The sequence below is a fragment of the Anas platyrhynchos genome, chromosome 3, assembly GCF_047663525.1.
Source record: "Anas platyrhynchos isolate ZD024472 breed Pekin duck chromosome 3, IASCAAS_PekinDuck_T2T, whole genome shotgun sequence".
Taxonomy (NCBI): domain Eukaryota; kingdom Metazoa; phylum Chordata; class Aves; order Anseriformes; family Anatidae; genus Anas; species Anas platyrhynchos.
In genome coordinates this window covers 76,724,498-76,747,656 of record NC_092589.1, presented here as the reverse complement: position 1 = coordinate 76,747,656, position 23,159 = coordinate 76,724,498, and the positions used below count along the sequence as shown (strand labels likewise).

General features: G+C 36.0%; 1 protein-coding gene across 7 annotated transcripts in view; it reads left to right on the top strand.

The window, feature by feature from the left end:
• The window catches only part of GRIK2 (glutamate ionotropic receptor kainate type subunit 2), a 404,092-nt gene that overhangs the window by 250,249 nt on the left and 130,684 nt on the right, over positions 1-23,159 (top strand). For all 7 annotated transcript variants that reach the window (XM_027454785.3, XM_072036154.1, XM_072036155.1 and 4 more), the window contains one exon: positions 19,131-19,354. In XM_027454785.3, the coding sequence (XP_027310586.1) occupies positions 19,131-19,354 (224 nt within the window). The remainder of the gene's footprint in view (positions 1-19,130; positions 19,355-23,159) is intronic.

Sequence of the window (23,159 nt, the reverse complement as noted above, 5' to 3'; positions counted from 1 at the left end):
AGTCAACAGATACTTATTAAAAATAATCATAACTAAGTCAAGTGAGAAATCTGTTTTATCTTATAAAGAAGTGCCTAGTGGAGTAATTCAGCTCAGATGCTCCATGATCTCAACCACATCTGCATAAGGCAGCACAAGTGACACAGGAATTCATCCTGTGCTGGAGTAGCACATTTGAGGACAGGTTGGCTATGCAAGATATCTCAGGCAGTAGACCAAGAACACTTTTTTAGAGCTTGATTAGCTGAATTGCCCTTTAGACTACATCATCTGTATTGATCAGACCTCTACTAGCAGAAATGGGAGTTTAATGTTCTATGGATTGAGCAGGGACATTTTTATTGTACTCGAGGAGAACTAAACACACATTTGTGAGTAAATATTAAAAGATTTTTTTTAAATGCATTGGACGGAATACTACAGCCATAAATGGATCTACAAAGAGTTTACAGACTTGTAACAGGAACTGATTCCTTATATATACTTATGCCAGCTTTGGTGCATCAGCTTCAGGTGCATTAAGCCAGTGTTTGATTCCAGTGTTTTGATTGTGCCCCAAAGCCATTTCTGTTCGCCTAAAGTGGCCCCTGAATACTCACATTTCATGATTCTTACAAGACAGTACTGTAATACTTCTTAACTCATGAACAAGGAAAACTTTACTCCCATACATGGAGTATTCTGTCTCTGACATTCCAACTTCCAAACAGTTTACCTGTTCTGCAGTTAAGCCTTCTTGCCAACTGTGCCAGATCACTCCTTGTTCAGGAATTACCATTGCTGAGCAGTTACAGTTTGAATTTCCCATTTGTAACCCACACCAAAGTGTCTGGTGCCACGTGAGCTTCCTTATCCTGTCCAAGCACCCACATAGTTTAGGTATATTTAAGACCTGTGGGACACCCTTTAATTTGACTGAGCAGGAGTTAAAGGCAGGGTAATACCCTATACCATGTCACAAATTCTAACTCAGTTCAAAAATGGGCTGGAACCACTGCTCAGGCATCTGCCTTTTGGTGTTAGATCACACTTTGTCTTGCTGGAAACAGTTGGGAGGTTACAATTGGTCTTTACAAAATTATATTTGTATTGCCTTTGCTACAACATTCATTGTGTGTTCATATTTTTTGTTTTTCATTACTATTTATTAATTACTATCAATAAGTGTGGTAAGATAAATTCCTCTCTTACTTCAGTATACTTTTTTTTTCTTGAATGTCTATCCTTATTTATGAAAATGGACACAGCAGTTTTCTTGCTAAATTATTCTATTTCCCAATTACTTATTTTCATTATTCCCATTACCTACCATATTTGTATTAGGGGCTGTGAAAAAACTGCTGGCTGAGAACCATTAAGAAAGTAAATAGTAAATTTGCTAGCATCACTTTCATAATGAGATTTTTTTGTGTGTTCTTAGTTTTTCTGTACCTTTAAACAGATCGTTTAAGCTATCTACATAGAACTCTCGTCTTTCATCTGTTGTATAGTATGATGAAATATTTTTAGTAGCCTAATAGCATAAGATAAATTACTTTAAAGTTCTTTACTTAAATAATCTTGTTTCTTAGATCAAACCTTATTTTTTTACATTTTTAGTTGCCATGTAACCAAATCTATTAATCGTAAAAATTAAAACAACAGCCAGCCAGCTTGCATTACTTGCTTCACATTCCAAAATGGGATTAATAAGGTCAATATTTATATACATATATGGTGTAAATATATGATTTCTGTTTATGTGAGTGTTTTCATAATGCATAATATTACTCATCCCTAAAAATCACTTTCATGGACAAAATGTAATTTTTCCCTATTGGCAAGGAATGTTCAGGCTATTTAGGCTCAGAGAAATTTGTAAGAAAAGGGAGAGAATGTAAGTACTAATGCTCAAAAGTGGCAAAGAAAAATTACATGGCAGAAAAAAAAAAAAAAGACAGAAAGGGGAGTGATTGCTTATACGCTTGGCATCTGAATCCTTTAAATGAAGGTGGAAAGTGTTGAAGACTCCTTCAGGAAAGGGGTTTCAAGGCCTAGAAGCAAGGCTAAAGAAAACTTGCTTTGAAAACTGAATTTTTAGTTAAAACATCATCTAAATTGATGATATACTAGGGAAATATTTTAATGTCTAGTGCACTGAGGAAATCTGTATGTAACATATTCTAAATTCTGAGCAGTCACAAATCACTCATTGGGTTTTAGTTTGAATGTTTCTGAATATCATAGAGTGGAAGATACTCAGCTCAGCTGAAAATATATTATTTTATCTTTCTTGGAATGATTTTCACCATAAGAATCTATAAATATGCCTTGATTTTGAAGTTAGCAGGTCATCTTTGTAAGTTACAGATTTCGTTACAAAATGTCCTGTTCAACTATATAGCTTTCACACTTTTATAATAATTTATAATAAAAAAAATTATGTTATATTTCTTGACAAACTATATCAGAGTGGTTGCTTTTTTTTTCCCCTTCAAATACTTGCTCTACACTGTCATAAAGCTGCAACTAAATCTAAAGTGTTGCATGATAAGGTATGCAAAGCTTTTGTCATATTCAATGTAAGATTTGAATTCTGATCCTTTAGGGGTGTGATGTTTCAAAGGATATCATTCGAGTAACTACTCAGTAGTTTGGCAAGTCTGTAGTTGCAGTGTTGTTTCTTGAACCAGCTGCACTAGTGAATACAGACAAATAGTAAGCTAAACACCTATGTATTTATTCTGTAGTTTTAATGTGATTTTCTAACATCGTAACATTTTTATTCTATTTTTGCTTACCCTCTTTTTAAAAAGAAATGACACAATTCCCTTTATTCTATGCTCTCTGTATATATTTAAAATATTACTGGTTCTATTTCGGTCTTCTTATCATAGAATCATAAAATCATATAGATTGGAAAAGACCTACAAGATTGCCAAGTCCAACCATCAGCCTGACCAAGCCCTGCCACTAAACCACATCCCTTAAATACCAGAAGGGATGGGGAGTCTGCCACTTTCCTGGGCAGCCTGTTCTAGTGTTTAAGCCCCTTCTCTGTGAATAAATTCTTCATAGTGTCAAATCTAAACCTCCCCAGCACAACTGGAGACAATTTCCTTGCATCCTATCACCTGTCACCTGATATAAGAGACTGACACCATCCTTGCTGCAACTTCCTTCCCAGTTATAACTACCTGGAGAGCAAAGGAGCCCTCAGCCTCCTCTTCTCCAGAACAAACCAACCCTGATTGTCTCTGCTGCTCCTCATAACTCTTGTTTTCTAGTCCCTTCACCAGCTTCATTGCTCTTCTCTGTGTAAGTTCTAGCTACTCAATGTCCCTCCTTATCTGTTCATAGAATCATAGAACGGCTAGGCTTGGAAAGGACCTTAAAGATCATATCACAGAATCGTCTAGCCCACTTCCTCAGCCACTTCTTATAAGACTTGTTCTCCAGACCCCTCATCTAGTTCTAACCTCCCTGCAGGGATGACACCCACTAGATCAGGTTGGTCAAGACCCCATCCAGCTTGGCCTTGAACACCTCCGGGGATGGGTCATCATGTTTTCAGACATCTTATGTTTGGTTTATAATTTATCCCTTATCCTGACCACTTTGGCCATTTGAAAGCCATCGGTTCTGAGTGCTTTTTTTTTTTTTTTTTTTTTTTTTGGTATACATTTACTTACCTTGCAGATTAAGCATTACTGATCTGTATTGAACCATTCTTCTCTAAGTTTCCAGAAATGATCAGTTTTATTTGATAAGCTTGGTTGGTGGTTTTCCAGCATTACTTTCTCTTTAAACAAAGGTAGTAATTCACGTTACTTAATGTTTATAAATAGTATTCCAACTCCTTCCAGTTATTCTATCTCAGGATAAAGTATCAATAATTCTTCAAATGTTCAGTGCCTTTAATATATTTTTATGTGTATGTTTATTGCTCTAAATATGCATATTATCTCCCACTGATTATTATTTTCATGAAAGCAACGTTCCATTTCTTTCTGAAATCTGTCCTGGGGGTCTACAGGGTAATTATTATGAAAATTTGTAATATGCCAGAAAATATCACTTGTGATTTTTATGCCCTTCATTCTAATTGCTAATTCATTAATCCACATTTTCAAGTGCTCTGACCTTTTATTTCCAATGTCATTTGTTCCAAGTTGAATGAGCAGCAGCAGGTGTCTCCCTAAAAAGCAACTAACTATGTTTCTCTTGTTGCTTGAGACTTTTTTTTCTCTTAAAGCAGACAATATATTCATATTCTTACAGAAGCTCTCTGCAAATTCCTGTCTTGCATGTCTGAATTTATCAGTGTAATTCATTCAGATATGCCATACTTGCTAGCATCTAGTATTCCATTTGTGTTGTTGCTGTTTTTATTTTAATGGAGAAAGATCAAAAAAATGGATTCCTACATGACCATAGAATTATTAGCAATTGCAGCTTCACTGTTACTTCAAACCAAAAGTCAAATATTGGTAGCTATAGTCACTCACAAGATAGCACTTTAATTTGCAGTTATTTCTACTATATTTCAGCTATATTCACTCTCTCATAAAGACTTTATATTATATTCCCATATAAAAATGTACAAACAGATCCTAAGTTGGATTGAATATTATGCTGAAAAAAGACACGCTTAAGATATAGTGCAGTGTCAAGCATTGCAGAAATCCAGGAAAAAATGTCAAGGAAAAAAAAAAAACTGTAAAATGACAAACAAAGAAATCCTAAGCCAGAAGCAGTATAGTCAAGTGTTCAAAATACACCTATTAATTCAGTGCAAAGCAAAGGAGAAGTGCATCTATGAATTTCATATTAAATTGCAGGCAAAAGGTGTGTTACAGATTTCAAGCAAAGGACAGAATGAAGTTGCGGTTTTCAACAGAAGAGCAATTGGCAGTAATCTTTTATTTTCAAGAGCAAGGAACTTTCACAGCATCTCATTTAATAAAACAAGATGCAGCAAAATTTCTAATATTACAGTAAAACATAAAATAATAATGCATAAACTTTTTCTGAATTTTAATAAATTTAATTGTATAATCTTTGAAATGATCATAACCTTTGAGATGATCACATCCTGTATGTTTCCCAAATTTTCTTAGTTATTTGATTCCAAAAGTGCATCATAGTAGCATCTTTGCACTAAGTGCTCTGAGATCTGTGGATTTTTTTTCTGATTATTTGCTCTTAGGGGTATAAAGGACTGTTAGTCTACCTGAAATTTCTTGAAGACTGAGAATTCCTTCCTATTAATTTAACACTGCATAATTTCTGTTTAGTACAGTTAGGGGATTATGGTTTTCCTTTTAATTCTCACAATTTTAATCATTACTGATTAACCTTTTTCTTTCAAAATTATTTTTGTGCTATGCAAAAATAACCCTTCTTTTTTTATAATTTTGTCTTTTTCCTTCCATCAGTCTTACCAAATACAATCAGTGAATTACCAAAGAATCAAACTTATTTGGTGTAACATCCATACTCTGTCTTCTGACAATCTCCTAGATGACGGTATTTTATTTGAAACATGGATGAAGTTCAGGCAATAGTCTATACCTTTATTTATTTTTTTCTGGTGTACTCAATTGTAGTCATTATACTATTTATGCTATTTATGAAAATGATTTGGAGTCATTTCAAATGAGAAGTTGCTAGCAATGGGCCAAATCAAATGTATATTAAAGGCAAATATTTTAGAGACTGACAGTGTGCAGGTGTTAATACAGAGCATGTTTTAAGTCTAACCAGTGTAATCCCCATTTGTAAATGTTGTTAACTGTATGGACGTGACTGGCTAATGCAATTGGTTATATAAAATGGTGAAGTTTTGGTGACAGAAATTTTACAGTGAATAATTAGAATTAATTTTCAGTGCATTGATAGTGAAGTGAATCATAGCCTATCAGTTCAGTGAAGTAAAGTGTTTCAAATGAAACTCCAAAATGATTATGAATTGGAACATGGTTGGGCTCTGGGCTAGGGCTATATTCATAAAAACATTTTTTTTCTTGTGTTCCTTTACAATTCCTTCACAGTCATTTTTGTTTCTACAATGACTGTGAAGAGTTATAGAAAATATTGAGGATTGTTGTTTGTATGTATATGTCTGCTGAAGTGAAATATTTGTGAAATATAAGTGAAATATATTATAATTCCCTGATAGAAGAGTTTATTTCTATTGGAACCTGTACATTTTTTTTGTGTAACTTCATGCTGCTACATTTTTATTCTGACTCTTCTGTTTCAGAAAAGGTTGGTCATTGGGGTTGGCCACATTTAATAGAAATTAAATTACCTGGAGAAAATTGATGAAAAAATTCTCTGCTCAAATATGTGCTTTTTATCCAATGAGGTAATCTGCAATTCCATTTTTCAGAACAAATCTTCAGTCAGTTATTTTTATTGGATCTGTTCATGTACCTGATCCATGGATCTGCCATGGATCTGTTCCTTCTGTCTCTTTCTGCAATATGTGTACTTCTGTGTAAAATGCTTGATCACCACAAAGATCAAAAAATGATCAGCTGTACTGGGAAAAATGATTGGTACCAGTTTTTCCACTCTTGCTTTACTCCTCCTTTCTTCCTATTCAGATCTTATTTTAACTTTATTCCTTGCAGAAGTGATGATTAAAAAGTTTGATTGCAGGCTTGGTAGATCAGGGATTCATAAATTGTACTAATAACTCCAAACTTGTCACAGTGTGTGCTCTTAAGAAATATTGATGCGTAGCCTCTGCTTTGGTTTTCCTTATTTGGAAGGGGTGAGTGAAGAATTTTGAAAGACTTGCAGATGACAGAATCACAGAACCACCTAGGTTGGAAGAGACCTCCAAGATCACCTGGTCCAACCTCTGACCTAACACTAACAAGTCCTCCACTAAACCATATCACTAAGCTCTACATCTAAACATCTTTTCAAGACCTCCGTTGCCCTTTTCTGGACTCGCTGAAGCACCTCCATGTCCTTCTAGTAGCGAGGGGCCCAAAACTGAACACAGCATTCAAGGTGTGGCCTCACCAGAGCTGAATACAGGGGAACAATCACTTCCCTAGCCCTGCTGGCCACACTGCTTCTTATACAAGCCAGGATGCTGTTGGCCTTCTTGGCCACCTGAGCACACTGCTGGCTCATATTAGGCTCCCAGGTCCTCTTCTGCCAGTCAGCTTTCTAACCATTCATCTCCCAGCCTGTAGCACTGCTTGGGGTTGTTGTGCCCCAGGTGCAGGACCCGACACTTGGCCTTATTGGCCTTCATACAGTTGGCCTCAGCCCATCAGTCCAGCCTATCCAGATCCTCCTGAAGAGCCTTCCTATCCTCGAGCAGATGGACACATGCACCTAACTTGGTGGCGTCTGCAAATATCTTTATCGATGATCTGGACGAGGGCATTGAGTGCACCCTCAGGAAGTTTGCAGATGACACCAAGCTATGCACATGTGTCGATCTGCTCGAGGGTAGGAAAGCTCTGCAGGAGGATCTGGATAGGCTGCACCGATGGGCTGAGGTCAACTGCATGAAGTTCAACAAGGCCAAGTGCTGGGTCCTGCACCTGGGGTGCAATAACCCCAAGCAGAGCTACAGGCTGGGAGATGAGTGGTTGGAGAGCTGCCAGGCAGAGAAGGACTTCGGAGTAATGGTGGACAGTCAGCTGAATATGAGCCAGCAGTGTGCTCAGGTGGCCAAGAAGGCCAACGACATCCTGGCTTGTATCAGGAACACTGTGACCAGCAGGGCTAGGGAGGTGATCGTCCCCCTGTACTCAGCTCTGGTGAGGCCGCACCTCGAGTACTGTGTTCAGTTCTGGGCCCCTCGCTACAAGAAGGACATCGAGGTGCTTGAGCGAGTCCAGAGAAGGGCGACTAAGCTGGTGAGGGGCCTGGAGAACAAGTCCTACGAGAAGCGGCTGAGGGAGCTGGGCTTGTTCAGCCTGGAGAAAAGGAGGCTCAGGGGTGACCTTATTGCTCTTTACAGATACCTTAAAGGAGGCTGTAGAGAGGTGGGGGTTGACCTGTTCTCCCACGTGCCTGGTGACAGGACGAGGGGGAATGGGCTTAAGTTGCGCCAGGGGTGTTTTAGGTTAGATGTTAGGAAGAACTTCTTTACCGAAAGGGTTGTTAAACACTGGAACAGGCTGCCCAGAGAGGTGATGGAGTCACCATCCCTGGAGGCCTTTAAAAGACGTTTAGATGTAGAGCTTAGGGATATGGTTTAGTGGGGACTGTTAGTGTTAGGTCAGAGGTTGGACTCGATGATCTTGAGGTCTCTTCCAACCTAGAAATTCTGTGATTCTGTGATTTTGTGTGATTCTGTGAGGAGAATGGATGTGGGAAAAGGTGTCAAAAGCCTGCCTGAAGTCGAGGTAGACCACATCCATAGCCTTTCCCTCATCCATCAAGCGCGTCACTTTGTCATAGAAGGAGATCAGGTTTTTAAGCAGGACCTGTCTTTCATAAACCCATGCTGACTGAGCCTGATCACCAGGTTGCCCTGCAAGTGCCATGTGATGACACTCAAGATGGTCTACTCCATGAGCTTCCATGGCACTGAAGTCAAACTATAGCTTCCCAGGTCTACCCTCCGGCCCTTCTTGTAGATGGGCATCACGTTTGCTAGCTGCCAGTCAACTGGGACCTCCCCTGACAGCCAGGACTGCTGATAAATGATTGCAGATGGGCATCATGTATTTATAAAGAAAGCACAACAAAATGATGTTATTAATATTGTTTCTGATACTAAAAGAAAACGCAAAAATGTTCAAATGTATTGCAATTTATCTTTCGCTCACAAAGAATTTCAAAACACTCGACATTTCATAGAGAGTGAAGAGGATGGACAGTGGATTTTTCGAGTATGTCAACTTTCAACAAAGCATTTTTATAAAGCAGTTTCAGGGTGTGCTGGCAGAAATGTGCATCTGGGAATGATGCCCAAGATACAATGTCAGCCATACCATTTGGGGAAATAAGAGATATTAATGCTGAACTGTTATCTTTGCAGCATCAAAGTTATATTAGTTGTTTAAGAAATTTAAACAGCTGTTTAAATTAGAAATTAAACAGATGTGAAGGAAAATTAAAAATGCTACTTAAGTACAGAATATATCAAATGAAACTGGCTTTCTGTGTCTGCCTGTCTGTATGTTGGAAGAAAGTCATGTAACTTTTCCACAAGTGCTTGAAATTGGTTTGTACAGTCACCTTTTTCTTTACCTCTGAAAGCCTGATTAGCAGTAATGTGTGGTAACTTTCAAAGATGAGCAAATTTTCTTCCCAAGTATCCTGAGAATATATGAAGTATATATATACACGTATATATGTGCATACCTTATGATAGCATATATGTGTCTTTAAGGAATGGATGTATATTTTTGTTTGTGTGTGTGGCTTAACGCCAGTAGAGACTGAGAAGCAATATAAACACTTGCTAGAATTTTTTTTACTTAGGATATTGTATAACTGACTGACATAGTAAGATAATGCTTTATGTATATAAAGCCATGCAGTTTTAAAAATGGCTAGAAGTTGTTGGTTTTTAAGGTTAAAAAAGTATTAAGATTGAAGAAATAGCTTTTACTTCTTGTGCTGATTAGAAGTGTACACAATAAACTGAATGAAATACTTTTTTTTTTAGTATGGAAAATAGGCTGTAAACAAGAAAACTGTTTTGTGTCTGAGCCATGATGGATTGTTCCTTAAAAATAGAAGACATTTAAATGTATATATATTTTTTTCTTTTTGTTACGTGGACTCATGAACTCTTATTCTTGAAGTGTCTTGTCAAAAAATCTTATATACAAATTCTCAATTCATTCTTAAAATGCATAGTAATTAATTACCTTCATTAGGTTTTTAACAGTTTACCAGGATAGAAAACTAATGAAGCCCTTTCAAAGTCCCATGCAGTGTTCAGCTCTGTCAGTTCCATGTCTGATGATTTTCAAGTTAATTTGATAGTGATCTTTCCAGCCCTTAAGAGAACTAATGTAATACTATCATATTTGATAACTCCAAATTATAAAGACAAAACTATTGTATGGTTTACACTTGTATTATTTTTATAGCATAATAATAAGGAAAAAGTGTGTCAGTTATGAAAAAAACACAGTAGCATCATTGTTCTTCTCTGGACTAATCAAGTTAGTTGCTATTAGAAACCTGCATGGAGGCAGTAGAGTTTTGCTGACAAAGCAGCTTAGATTACAGTGGTAACACAATTTCAGGTGTCATTCAATTCTGCCTGGAGTGGAATAGAATAGGTATAACCAAAGAGTGCAGTTGTACTCACCATACTGTATGGAACTGAGAAATAACACATTTTATTATTAGACTTAATGGTCCTGTATGTAACTTGTTACCATGTTTTCTGTAGAACATCGGCTGAATTATTTTCTTTATCTAAATATTTAAATTTATCAGCTAAAGGTATGTGTAAGAAAATTGTTTTGTAGTGGAGCCATCAGACAAGTACATATTCTTTTTTTTTTTTTTCACTTAATTCCCCAGTTTAAACCAGTAACATAGAAATAAGAGATGTGATGTCATATTTTAAAAATTAATTTCTTGTAATATCTGAGAAATTTCTTGAGGGCCACATCCATTTTGATTTTGATTGTGTCTAAGGATGGAAACTCTGCAGCAGGCTGACCAGGGTGGTTGTAGTGTTTGACCATCCTTACAGTGCAAAGTTGTTTTTTCTTATGTTTAAATTAAATTTCTTGCATTTCAGTTTTGTCCATTGTCTCTTCTCCTTTCACTAAATACTGCTGAGAAGGGTCTTCTTCACTCCCTGTGGTGTAATTGCCTAAAGTAACTAGGAAAATAAAACTAATATTCACATATTAAAGGAAATGTACAGCATTAAAGAGGCTTTCAGGACAGGGTGTAGTTGCATTACCTGTGCATTCCCTAGGCTCCCAACCTTAGATGCTGTCGCACTGGGGGAACCTGGTGTGCTGGCTCTAAGGAACAGTATGGAGCATAGAGCGGAGTAGAGGCACCGTGGCTAGGCTCTGTGGCTAGGTGGGGACTCGATTGTTCTTGTGCACACTGAGACTGATAAGATGCACTTTTGCTACCCTGAGCCGACGACCTGTCATGTTTTTGACAAAATGCTGTACTCTAGTGTACTTTTGCTCATTATGGTATCATTGTAATACCAAAACACACCTCCATCCAAAAAGCTACCCACCTCCAAGGTGTGACCACCTCTCACTGAGCAAGCACTCTGAATTTCTCGGGGCCTATACCTTTAAACAGAGACGGGAAAACTTTTTACCAACCGTAACTAAGAATATACTTGACTAGAGTCACTCAATCTCCAGCTAAAATATAGAAAATAATATAAATTGGCCTGAGGGAGAGAGGATGTTAGGGAAGATACCACCATGAGGACCTCCTGACTTCTGGGATCAGTGAATGGGCTGAGCCTCTTCCCCCCACCCCATTGGGATGCTTTTGGGTGACACTTGAACACTTGGTTTTACTGTGTGTCTCCGCGATAACTTAGAAATCTCTATAGAGTCTTTATGAGTTTAAACGCGTTAATTTCTAGGCTGTGCATCTGAGTATTTCATTCATGCTAGCTTGCTTTTGCAGACAGTAAATTATCGCCGGCAATCCAAAGAACCTGTGTACCAGTTGCTGTAATAAATTGCACTTAATTGCATTGTTGCTAGCCTTGATAGTTCTCGTTGAGTACAACTAGAGTAAGGGTATGTAAAGTTGTTGGAGAATCCATGATTGTGACAGTTCGGTATCCTGAATCCAACCAGACCCACATCAGTTAGTATGTTCTTGTTGAATCTGTGACCATGATAGTTCAGTATCCTGGATCCGACGAGACCCGTAACTGTTAATCAGCTACACCACTTAATGCAATACTCCCCTGTACCAGCTTTTTGTGTTGATCAGGTTCCCCTGAGCCATCTGTTGTCCAGGCTAAGTGGTCTCAGATCTCTCAGCCTCTCTTTGTATGGCAGATCTCTTACTCATCCCTGTAGCCTTTTGCTGGTCTCACTCCACTGTCCCTCATGTAGAAGGGAGCCAAGACTTGGACCTATCACTCTAGATATATCTCACCAGTGCAGAGTAGATGGCAAGGATCACCTCCCTTGAACAGTGAGCAATGTTTTGCCTGATGCTGCCAAGCTGATCAGCCTTCCTGCTCATTGTCCAGTATGTGTAGTGTTGCCTGGGTTTATTCTTCCCGGTTGCATTTTCCTTATTTGAACTTCCTGAAACTCCTGTCAGCACACTTTGGCAGCCTTTTGAGGTCCTTTTGAATAGCAGCATAACCCTCTCATCTATCAATCAGTCCTCCCAGTTTTGTATCATCTACAGAATTGCTGAGGGTGCCCTCTGTCCTCTCATCCAGCTCACTAATAAATATATTTAAAATATTGGTGCTAGTATTGACCCCGGTATACCACTAGTGACTGATCTACAGCTAGACTTCATGCCTCTAATCAATCCAGCAGCTCAGATGGTTTTCATTCATTCTCAATTGTCCTCTTACCTAGTCTATACTTTATCAATTTGTCATTACAGAAAATAGTTTCAAGAACCTTACTAAAGTCAAGATAAACAAGATTCAGTGCTCTTTCCTCATGCACCAAACCAGTCATTTCATTGCAGTAAGATATCAGGTTGGTCAGATGAGATTACCCCTTTATAAATCCATGCTGACTACTCCCAGGCATCATCTTGTTCTTAGTATGACTTTCAGGATTTCCTCCAATGCATGGAATGACATTTATGCTGACCAGTCTGTATTTTCTAAAACCCTCCTTCTTGAAGACAGGAGTGACATTTGTTTTCTTTCATTCCTTAGGAACTTCATCTCCACAAATTTTCAAAGATAGTTGAGAGTGGTGGACATTAGTCAGCTCCCTCAGCACTCATTGGTGTCCCATTCTGTTAGTTGTCCAATGGACTTGTTTGTGTGCAGTTTGTTTACACGTTCTTTCACCTGTTCCTCCTCTACTCAGGATTAAGGCTTCTTTGATCCACACTGGCCCACTAGTTTCAGGATCTGGGATGTCTGAAGATCAATCTTCTTAAAAGTAAAGATTGAGGTGAAGCATAAATTAAGTACCTTGACTTCCTTTGTGTCTGTTGTCACCAAGTTCTCTGCGTCATTCAGAAGCAGTTCCACATTTTCCTTTGTCTTCCTTTGGCTGCATATGTACTTGTAATAGCCTTTGACATTCCTCAGCAAATTCAACTCCAGATGGGCTTTGGCTATCCTAAACTTGTGTCTGCATGCTTAAATAGTGTTGCTACATTCCTCCTGGATCACCCATTTCTGCTTTGACGTGCAGTATTCTTTCTTACATCTAAGTTTTGTCAGGAGCTCCTTGCTCATGTAGGCCTCCTGCAACCATTTGTGACTGCCTGAACATGGGGATAGACAATTTTTGAGCTTGGAGGAGGTGATTCTTCAAAATCAGCCAGTTCGGAAACACTCTAATCTCCAGGATTGTCTCTCTTGGGATTCCTCCTAGCAGGTTCCTGAAAAGGCCACCATTGCATGGGAGGGCAGAGGAGCCTCTGCACAGATGGGATCTGCACAGTATGGGAAAATTTTGTTTTTATTAAAGCTGATGGTTAATAATTTTATACTGGTATCCTCAGCATTTAAATAACGCCTGGTTCTTGGAGAGTGAGCATCCTCAACAAGCTTGTGGATGGCACCAAGCAGAATTGTGTTTCCCTCCAGAGGGAAGGAATGCCATCCAGAGGGACCTCAACAAGCTTGAGAGATGGACCCATGAGAAGCTCATGTTCAGCAAGGCCAAGTGTAAGGTCCTTCACCTAGATTGGGGCAATCCTAAACATCAGTACAGATTGGGTACTGATGATCAGTAGACTGAGATCAGTATTTAGTAGAAGACTCAATCTTGTGGACGTACTGGTGGATTAAAAACTTGACATGAGCTAGCAATGTGTACTTGCAGCCCAAAAAGCCAACTGTATCCTGGGCTGCCTCATGAAAAAAAGCATGCCAGCAGATTGAAGGAGGTGATTCTCCCACTCTACTTGTGAGACCTCACCTGGAGTACTACACCAGGTCTGGGGCCCCCACCACAACAGAGAGTGGGTCCAGAGGAAAGCCATGAATGTAATCAAAGGGCTGGAGCACCTCTCCTTTGAAGCCAGGCTGAGAAATTTAGAGTTGTTCAGCCTAGAGAAAAGAAGACTCTTGGGAGACCTTATAGCAGCCTTCTAGCACTTACGGGAAGACTACAAGACTCTCTTTACCAGGCGTGTAGTGATAGTACAAGGGATAGCAGTTTTAAACTGAAAGATTTAGATAAGGAAGAAATTATATACTATAGGGGTGGTGAGGCACTGGAACAGGCTGCCCAGTTGTAGATAGGTCCCTGGAAGTGTTTAAGGCCAGGTTGGATGGAGCTTTGAGCAACCCAGTCTATTGGAAGGTGTCCCTATATCTTCCAGTGCAGGGGCATTGGAATTAGATGATCTTTAAAGGTCCCTTACAACCCAAACCAAATACTTGGATGATCTTTATTGAATTTAAGTAAATATAAAATGTTTTTCAAATGAGATAGCTTACATACACCCTAGGTAGCACAGAGTTAAATTTGAATCAAGTGAATAAATAACTGCTAACATTTTCTTTCATAGTTTTGTGCCAATACTTTTGGATAATGAAATACGTACAGCAGGAGCCATTCTTTTATAATTACAGTGTACATAAACAATTGTATGATATTCTATGAAAATATATGTAATATGAAAACACTTCAGTTTTTATTTCATATTGTACAGAGTTCTCTAATTTTTTTTTATTTTTTTTAAATACTATTTTATAATACTGATCAATTCTAATTAAAGCCTAAGACACCTGAATTTCAAGATTCATTGAGATTCTCAGGGTATATGTTTATATATATGTATTAAAGTCTAATCATTCTGATAGGGGCTTCTGTTATAGGAGTAAATCCCATATGCCTTAAGGTGTTTGCTGGTGAGAGAACATCTTACAACTGCACGTGGCAGCAAGATAGGAAAAACTTTCCACAGCTGTGAAGTAAAGAGTATGTGTAATTCTGTGTGCATATGATAATATGAAAGGAAAAAATATTATTACCCTTCATGATGGAGTGTGAAAATTGGAAAAAAAAAATAACCATTCAAATGTATATCTGATGCACTTCTAATAAAGCAGGGTGGGAATAGCTCTCAGTGGTTCATCTGACTTTGAACCTTGTGCTGTAGAGTATGATAAATTCTGTTTCTTCTTCCTTGTCCTGGGCATTCTCTTCCTTGCTAGAGAACCTCTCTGAAAAATTACCAAGATGGACACAGTATGACTGCCGTTCTTCAGTTTATCATGCCATATCTTTGAATGATGAGGTGAATGGAGGATTCTGATTTCCTCACACTTGATGTAATTAAAGTAAGATTTTATTGATTAGTGCTTTTCTCCAGTCTCTTCCATCTAATGTAGCAGCGTGCAACTCCATCATATGGTTACTGTTTGTGTTGCTGCAATACTTCCATTTTCCTTGGGATTGTGTTTTGTGTTGGAAGGTCCTTGTCAGAACTACTTGTTTCTAATTTCTATTGTAACCTTTAGTTGGTGCAGAATTTCTCTCTTCAGCAATTAGCTTATCCTCACCATTCTTTGGATGCTGCCATAAAAAGGTCTTAATCTCAAGTACTCTAAGGTAAAGAATAAGTGTTATTTAGGACTATCTTTCAGATAAAGCTTTTTTTCCTTTAAAATATAGCCATGCATGGTTCTGTTGTAAAGTGAGAGAAGTACTCTTTGTTGTGGAACTTATCAGAAATCCATTTTAGGATGTACTCATTTGTTTGTGTTCCTTTAAATTGATAACATTCTAATTGTATACCATTCATCTCCATTTCATCCTGAGAAATTAAATGAAGAGAATTCTCTTACTCATATTTTCTCCATTGTAGAAGAGACCCTAGTAGTGCAATTCTGGAAACTTGGCCCCTTATTTCTCTTACTTTCAATTATTGGTGAAATAGTTGACAAAAGAATTGAGTATGTCAGAGATATTGTGTATCTAAATAGCACAATTGATTTAGTGTTGCAGTATTACATTTGGATGTCAGTCATTCTAGCACCTTTTTGCTTTTTGCCTAATATCTACCCTGATTCAGTCTTGCCCTAAGTCAAAAAGATGTCCCAGTTATAGTCACTGGTAGATTATATCTGAAAAAATGCTAACGCTAGGCAGGACACAGCATGTGTATTTTGCAAAATCAATCCATTTGTTAACACATTTTTGTCCTCTATTTGACTTCAGGTGTACAATATTGTTATCTGTTTGGACAGTGGAACTGATATTATTATATCTGTGGAGTTGCAAGTTCAATAACGTAGTCAGATTGACAAAGATAGTTGCCAAAATAAAAATGATTTTCACCTTGAATACGTAGATCATTCTTAGAATTTAGACTTGCCGCATGTGGAATAGTATAAGGTAAATGCATTTTTTTCTTATTTTGTTTTTATTTGTATTTTATCTAAAATTATGAATTCTGCCCTCAGAGATACTGCAATCATGAAGATACTTCAAAGGAAAAAGGTTTCTTCCTATCAAAAGAAATGATTTCTCTTTCCTTTTGTTTCTTTTGACACAAAGATATATTGCCTTCATCTGGTGCTTTTTGTTTATACTAATTGCTTTATGAAATATAAGTTCTAGGAAACCATTCTTGTATGTTGTTTTCCACAGTGTCAGGAAATGATGTTAATTGGTTGAACATTTAAGTTGGTCTTGCTTTGAACAGTAAGTGAACTTAGGTGAGCTCCACATGCCCTTTGGATGTAAATTACTCTGTCATTCTCTGAAGTGAACTGGTCATATTCAGTGATCATATTGTACCTTCTTAAAATAAATATAGGACTTGCTATTAACAAATATTTACAATTAATTTAAGGAGTTAGAATTTAACCAAATAACTTATTTATATAAATATTTTCTTCATCCCACAGATTGTACAATAGTGCCAAGCAAAATTGTTGTTACCTGCTCCCTCACATTTTTTCCACAGATTTTGGAGGTATTAAGAGAATATAGGACAAAGTATATGAAATGACAATGGCATGATTAAATATTTAAAAAATGAAATAGAAAAAAATAATAATCTTAAAAGGCAATGTCTAGTCGCGTAAACTGGCAGAGATGTCCCCCTTGGCTATTGCAGTCACAAAGTGTTCATTCTGAATTCTGAAGATCTTAGGATATCAGGATAGGGATCTGTATTTTTGGTCTGTGCTTCCCAGGTTGGGTTATCTGATTGTCCTGTTCTGTCATATAAAACATGCATTATTTATTCTTATGTTATTTTTCTTATTTCATCTGCAAGTTCCTTAGAGCTTTGCTCCACCAGAGATTCTTAAAACTTACATTCACTTTTATACTGCTTTGTTTTCATCTAATAATCATGGGTTGGATTTCCTACAGTATTTTTAAAAATAAATGGTTTATTATTCATGAAGGCTCAGTTCAAATTTTAAGACCAAAATCCACAACTGGCAATAGCTTTCCAAAATATCTATTTTCTGTATCTTTGGGCAGATGTATCTTCTGACAATATCTAGTGAGTTGGTTTCAGATTAAGACTAAGGTCTACTACTTGCCTCTTGGTCTAAGTTTTGAGTTGTGTTGCTCAAACACAACTTGAGTTGCCCTGTAATTTTTAATTCAAGTTATTTTTATATTCTTGCTCTGCTATTTTCTTTCTGCATCATCTGGAATATCATCCATAATATGCAAGCTTTAAGTTCTGAATAAGTTCTGAATAACAGTGGAAATGAAGTGTGTGGTGTTTTTGACCACTGAGCCCTTACTAAATTAAATGAACAGTGTCAACGGAGTTTCACATTTTTACATAACAGTGCATTACCAGAATAGATCTGATGATATGATAAATGCTCATAAGAAAAGTAAACAACAACAACAAAAAATGGAACAATGAAGTGCTCTAACTGTGTGGATTTGAGTATTGTACAATATATAAAATACAATGTGAGTAAAATAAAATATTTAAATATTTGAATTTATACCTTTTTTACTGGGAATAAAACTGTTAATCTTGGTTTACGATGAACATTCTGAACATGGTGTTATCTGCAGCTGGGTTATTTGAATAACATTATTTCAAAGTAGCTATACCATCTCTGTGATTATGTACCTGTATTTATATACATTTTATGAAGAAATCTTAGTCTGCAGCTGGCTAAGTATTGTACTGTATATTTTCACACTCTGAACTTCCCACTTTCACACATGCATGTGTGCTCATACACAAATGTACAGTATGTACAGGCTTTTAACAGCTGTTAACTGAACTGTTAGCTGTTGATTGAAATGTAAATGCTGTAGATTTCTTGACATTGATTTCCATTACTTTTTGAATAACAAGTGATACAGAACATTTACGAATCTCCTATGAATTATTGTCATAAATAACTAAAACTAAAAGTAAATTGGCAAAAGGCATTCTGTTGCATGATTTCATTTTAACTGGTGCAACTGTTTAATAGTCAGTTATCCACAAATGTTTTTTTTAATGATTTCCGAAAACTGGTAAGGACAGTCATACCTTACTAGAACTTATTCCATGTAACAACTTTTTAGTTGTAGCACTTCCCATTCTAAAATGCTTTCCATTTTGGACCAGTACTTTTACATTAAAATATGCAAAACTGCTTCCTTGACCTTGCTTTATGCTGGCACAACCATATATGTATCTGCTTCACAAGTATATTAGTTTCTTAAGAGCTCACTGAAGAAGTGACAACATAAAGATATACATTGTTATGTACATTTTAAGAAGTTTAAAAAGATGTGATAATGTTCGTGTTTTCTGCAAAATGTAACATTTTTCTTCACTTATACCTTTAATAGTTTTTAAAATTCTCTTTAAATGTTGCTATATTGATTTAGCAAACAAGAAGTAAAATAAATTGGTTTCCCTAATTAGAGGAGAGTTTTAAATTTCAGCTTAACTAGTGCAAGAACAAACCTCTTCAGTATAAAGTTTGAGTTTGCCTAATCTGATTTTTTTGCTTCAACATGTTTCTTCTGACTTACAGCCTATTTCTCTTTTTCTATTTCTGTCAACAGAAAGCTGACCTTGCAGTTGCACCATTGGCAATTACCTATGTCCGAGAGAAAGTCATCGACTTTTCCAAGCCATTTATGACTCTTGGAATAAGTATTTTGTACCGCAAGCCCAATGGTACAAACCCGGGCGTCTTCTCCTTCCTGAATCCTCTCTCCCCTGATATCTGGATGTATATTCTGCTGGCTTACTTGGGTGTCAGTTGTGTGCTCTTTGTCATAGCCAGGTAACATGTCAACTTTTGTGATTTTTTTGGCAATTGTTATAATCTTTTTCTTACTAATAATTGTCAAAAGTCACAAAAATGTTCTTACGTTCATATTCTTATAATATAACTTTGTCATGTACAGAAGAATAATCAGTGATGAGGGCTCTCAATATTAATTTTCTGCATTGCCATGCTCTGTCTCCAGTTTGTTATGCCACCAAGTATTGGGTATATTAGCTAGTTTTCTCCTTTTATTTACACATTCAGAGTTTAGCAAGTTTATGTAATGCCTTTTCCCATTTGTACTGTGTTTACAAAGAAAGGGGCCGATACATTTTATGTTGTTAGCATGTTTCATTTGTTGCTGTGGGGCTTAATCACAAACTGAGTACTTAGCTGCCCATGTTAATCATAGATGTCTAAAATGGGCCTCTACATATTAAAAAAAAATAACATATTACTTGATGTAGTTTAGAGTCTTAGAAATAGGGTACTAGAATATTTATTTTTTAACTATGCTAAGTAAAAATCCCTGAGATACATCACATAATTTAGAGTCCCTGATTTGAATATGTTTGGAAACAAGTTTTTAGATTTAAGGACCTCAATATGACTGCTAAATTATAAAGTGATCTGATATACAGGACTCTGTTGCTTTTACATCACTTATCTATTTTCTTCAACACAGACAAGCAGGAAAAAGTCTCTTGTCAAAAAATCCTTCTATATTTACCTTTTCATTGTTAAGTAATTGGAACTGACTCCAGATGCTCAGATAAATATAAAATTATGTCATAACTTTGACTCTCTCTGTAACAGAAAAAAAAAACAAACACAAAAACAGTCAGAACAGTAAATCAGCAGTTCCTGCAAATGTCATTCTTCAAATATCATTTTAAGATTTTTCGTAGTCCCTTTTAAAATTTCTTACTATTTTTTTTATAAATATATATATTATATAATATCATAGTATATATATTTATGGTTTATATATAATAAATATAAACTGTACTGTTTTTTATCCCAAACTTCCCTTTAATAATTTTTTTTTTTTTTTTTTTTTTTTTTTTTTTTTTTTTGTCTGTAGCAATGATTTTTGAAAGCAAATGTTTGACTTGATAATGCAATCTCATTTCAGCCCCAAGGCTGAAATGATTTCATTCTCTGGTACACAGTAGAATCTTCATATTTTTCTCTCTCAGTTACACTGTAGTTGATACCAGGGTTCTCCATCTTTCTTTGATACTATCTACTTCATTTTAGAGAGGTTGTATCTTTCCTGTAGTAAAGGGAGAGGTAATATTTTTAAAAACCACTTTATAAGTAATTTAGCAAGATCATCTGTACATAAAGTGCAAGAAATATTGAAGTAATATAGACAACACTAAAACACATTCTTTAATGATTAATTTTGTTTGTGTGCCTTCTTTAAAAGTGTGCTTTAAAGAGGCAGACTTATGTTGAAAGTTTCTTGAAAGAACAGTAGATTTTAGTGGGCTATATACTAAACAGTAAGCTAATTTCTGAGGTGTTCTTGTAACAGGATACATCAGAAAGCACAGGATTTACAGTTGAGAATAAATTACAAATATTATATTGTGAAACACTTCATGTGAAATATTTATGTATATGTTCTGAAAGTTTTAACCCTATTGTTATCATTAAAAGACATTTTCAGCATGATGCACAGTACTTTTGACATGAGGATCCCAGTAGTTTTATGGCTGAGTTTCTACTTATGTTTTGAAAACGTGTCTTGTTATATTCTGTAGGAAAGACACATTTTTCTAGAAGCCTTATTTATTTATTTATTTATTTTTAGATATTCAACCACCTTATCTCTCTAACAGAATTGGAAACAATGCTTATTTTCAAACAGAAGCACCACATGTTAGACCATTATAGCTGATTTTTTTTTTCACTTGTCCGTTTCTGTGACCAGCGCTACAGAAACCTCATGTACTTAGAAGCGTTGTCTTAATTGTAAAGCATTACAAATACATTTTATGTTGAGCAGAGGAATCTATTTTTGTATAAAGTTTTTTACACACAACTCTATATTAGCCTTCAGATTTTTTAATACCTTGTAACCTGTATAATCAAATATTGACATAAATTTAGAAATAAAAGATTTAGGATTGTGTAAGACAACCTATAGATTTTTTTTCTTCATATTGCGGAACAACTTTCTAAATATGTGATAGCATTTTCTAACACCATACTTCATATAGGGGAAAAGATCTAAGTTAAAAACATAATCACTTGATGAATACTAAAGACAGAAAAGCAGGTATTCAAAAGTAGAAGAGCCTTTTGCAAATTCAATTTGTCTATCATGTAAAATAAAATAATGTTGCCGAAAGTGTGATTCTGTAGAGAATTTTGCAGCTTAGTGCTGAATATGTATTTTCAGTACAGATTATAATTTAGGCACTGTACAGGTATGCATTTTTCAGTCCCAGTTTTGTGAAACTGTTGGGCTGTATGCTACTAAATTAATAGGTTCCATCCAGAGTGCCTTATTAAGAAGATTTTTATGTCATAACAGTCCTGTCATAATGAATGTTTAACTACAGTGTTTCATAATAACTATTGTGTTTCCTAATAAGGTGTATCTATGTTTAGAGCAATACTTAGTATGTCTCTTATGATATGTTGTTTTGTAATTACAGCTCATCAAGAGTATTCAGAGTACAATGCTTACTTTAGATTTATACCTCCCATTTTTGTGTCAAATGTTTCATGAGCATACTGTGATTTTATTGTTTTACCTTGTCTTTCAAACAGGGCCAGAATGTAAGAGCTTGGTACATTGAAAACAGAAAAGAATAGTTCTATTTTGGTACTTGGAATTCACCCAATAGTTATTGGTATGGTCCTATTTAGGGAAAACTGAAGAAAGTAGTAAAAGGTTCGAGAATCTTTGAGAGAGAATTGCTGAAAGAACTTTTGTAGAGTAACACAGCAGGTATAAATGAAAAAAGAAAAAAAAAAAGTAATATATCTCAACTCTTTATTAGTCTTTTCCTTTATCTGGAAGAACATTTGGTTTTCACTTCCAGTCTGAGAACTGGATATCAAGAACTGGAATCTTTACATATTCACAAAGACAAGGAGCAAGGAGAGAGATTTATTCATTAGTTAGGAGGCTTCTCTGTGTCATTTTTCTCTTGTACTTCCATAAATTGATGATCTATTTATTTATCATGTATTTATGTGGAGATCTTGTCTGGAGAACGTGTGTTCTGAATGAGATGAACTGTGTATGGTGTTGAATTGTCATTCTTAGTGTGGAATTATAGCTGTGATTACTCCATATATATGAAAACTTCATCTTGCTTGTTGTGATTGTTGAGTATAAGTAGTTATGCTGGTTACTCTCTAAAAGTTCCTGACACTATGTCCCTGACACTAAGCCTATTATTTTTCTGTGAACGGAGAAAGTCATACAGCATTTTTATTTTTCCTTTTTTTTTTTTTTTTCTTTTTTTTTTTTCTTTTTTTTTTTCTTTTTTTTTTTTCTTTAAGTGGCAACAGTAACTGGTGTATTTCTGATGCTAGCTGGTAATGCCTTTATATCACTCATAGTAGTGTCTTTTTTTATCTGACATCTTCATTCATTCTTTGACTTGGAATACCAGTTAAATTCACAGTTTACATGTTGATTAGATGGAAAACTAAGACTAGAGTAAAATGCACCAACTCCTTTCTCAAGTTCTGTTAAGTACACAACATCTTCTGATCTGCATAATGAAAAACCTTGATTACTATTTCTTATTCATCTTTGTTTGTTGCATTGTTTCATTTCACAAGAAATATGCTG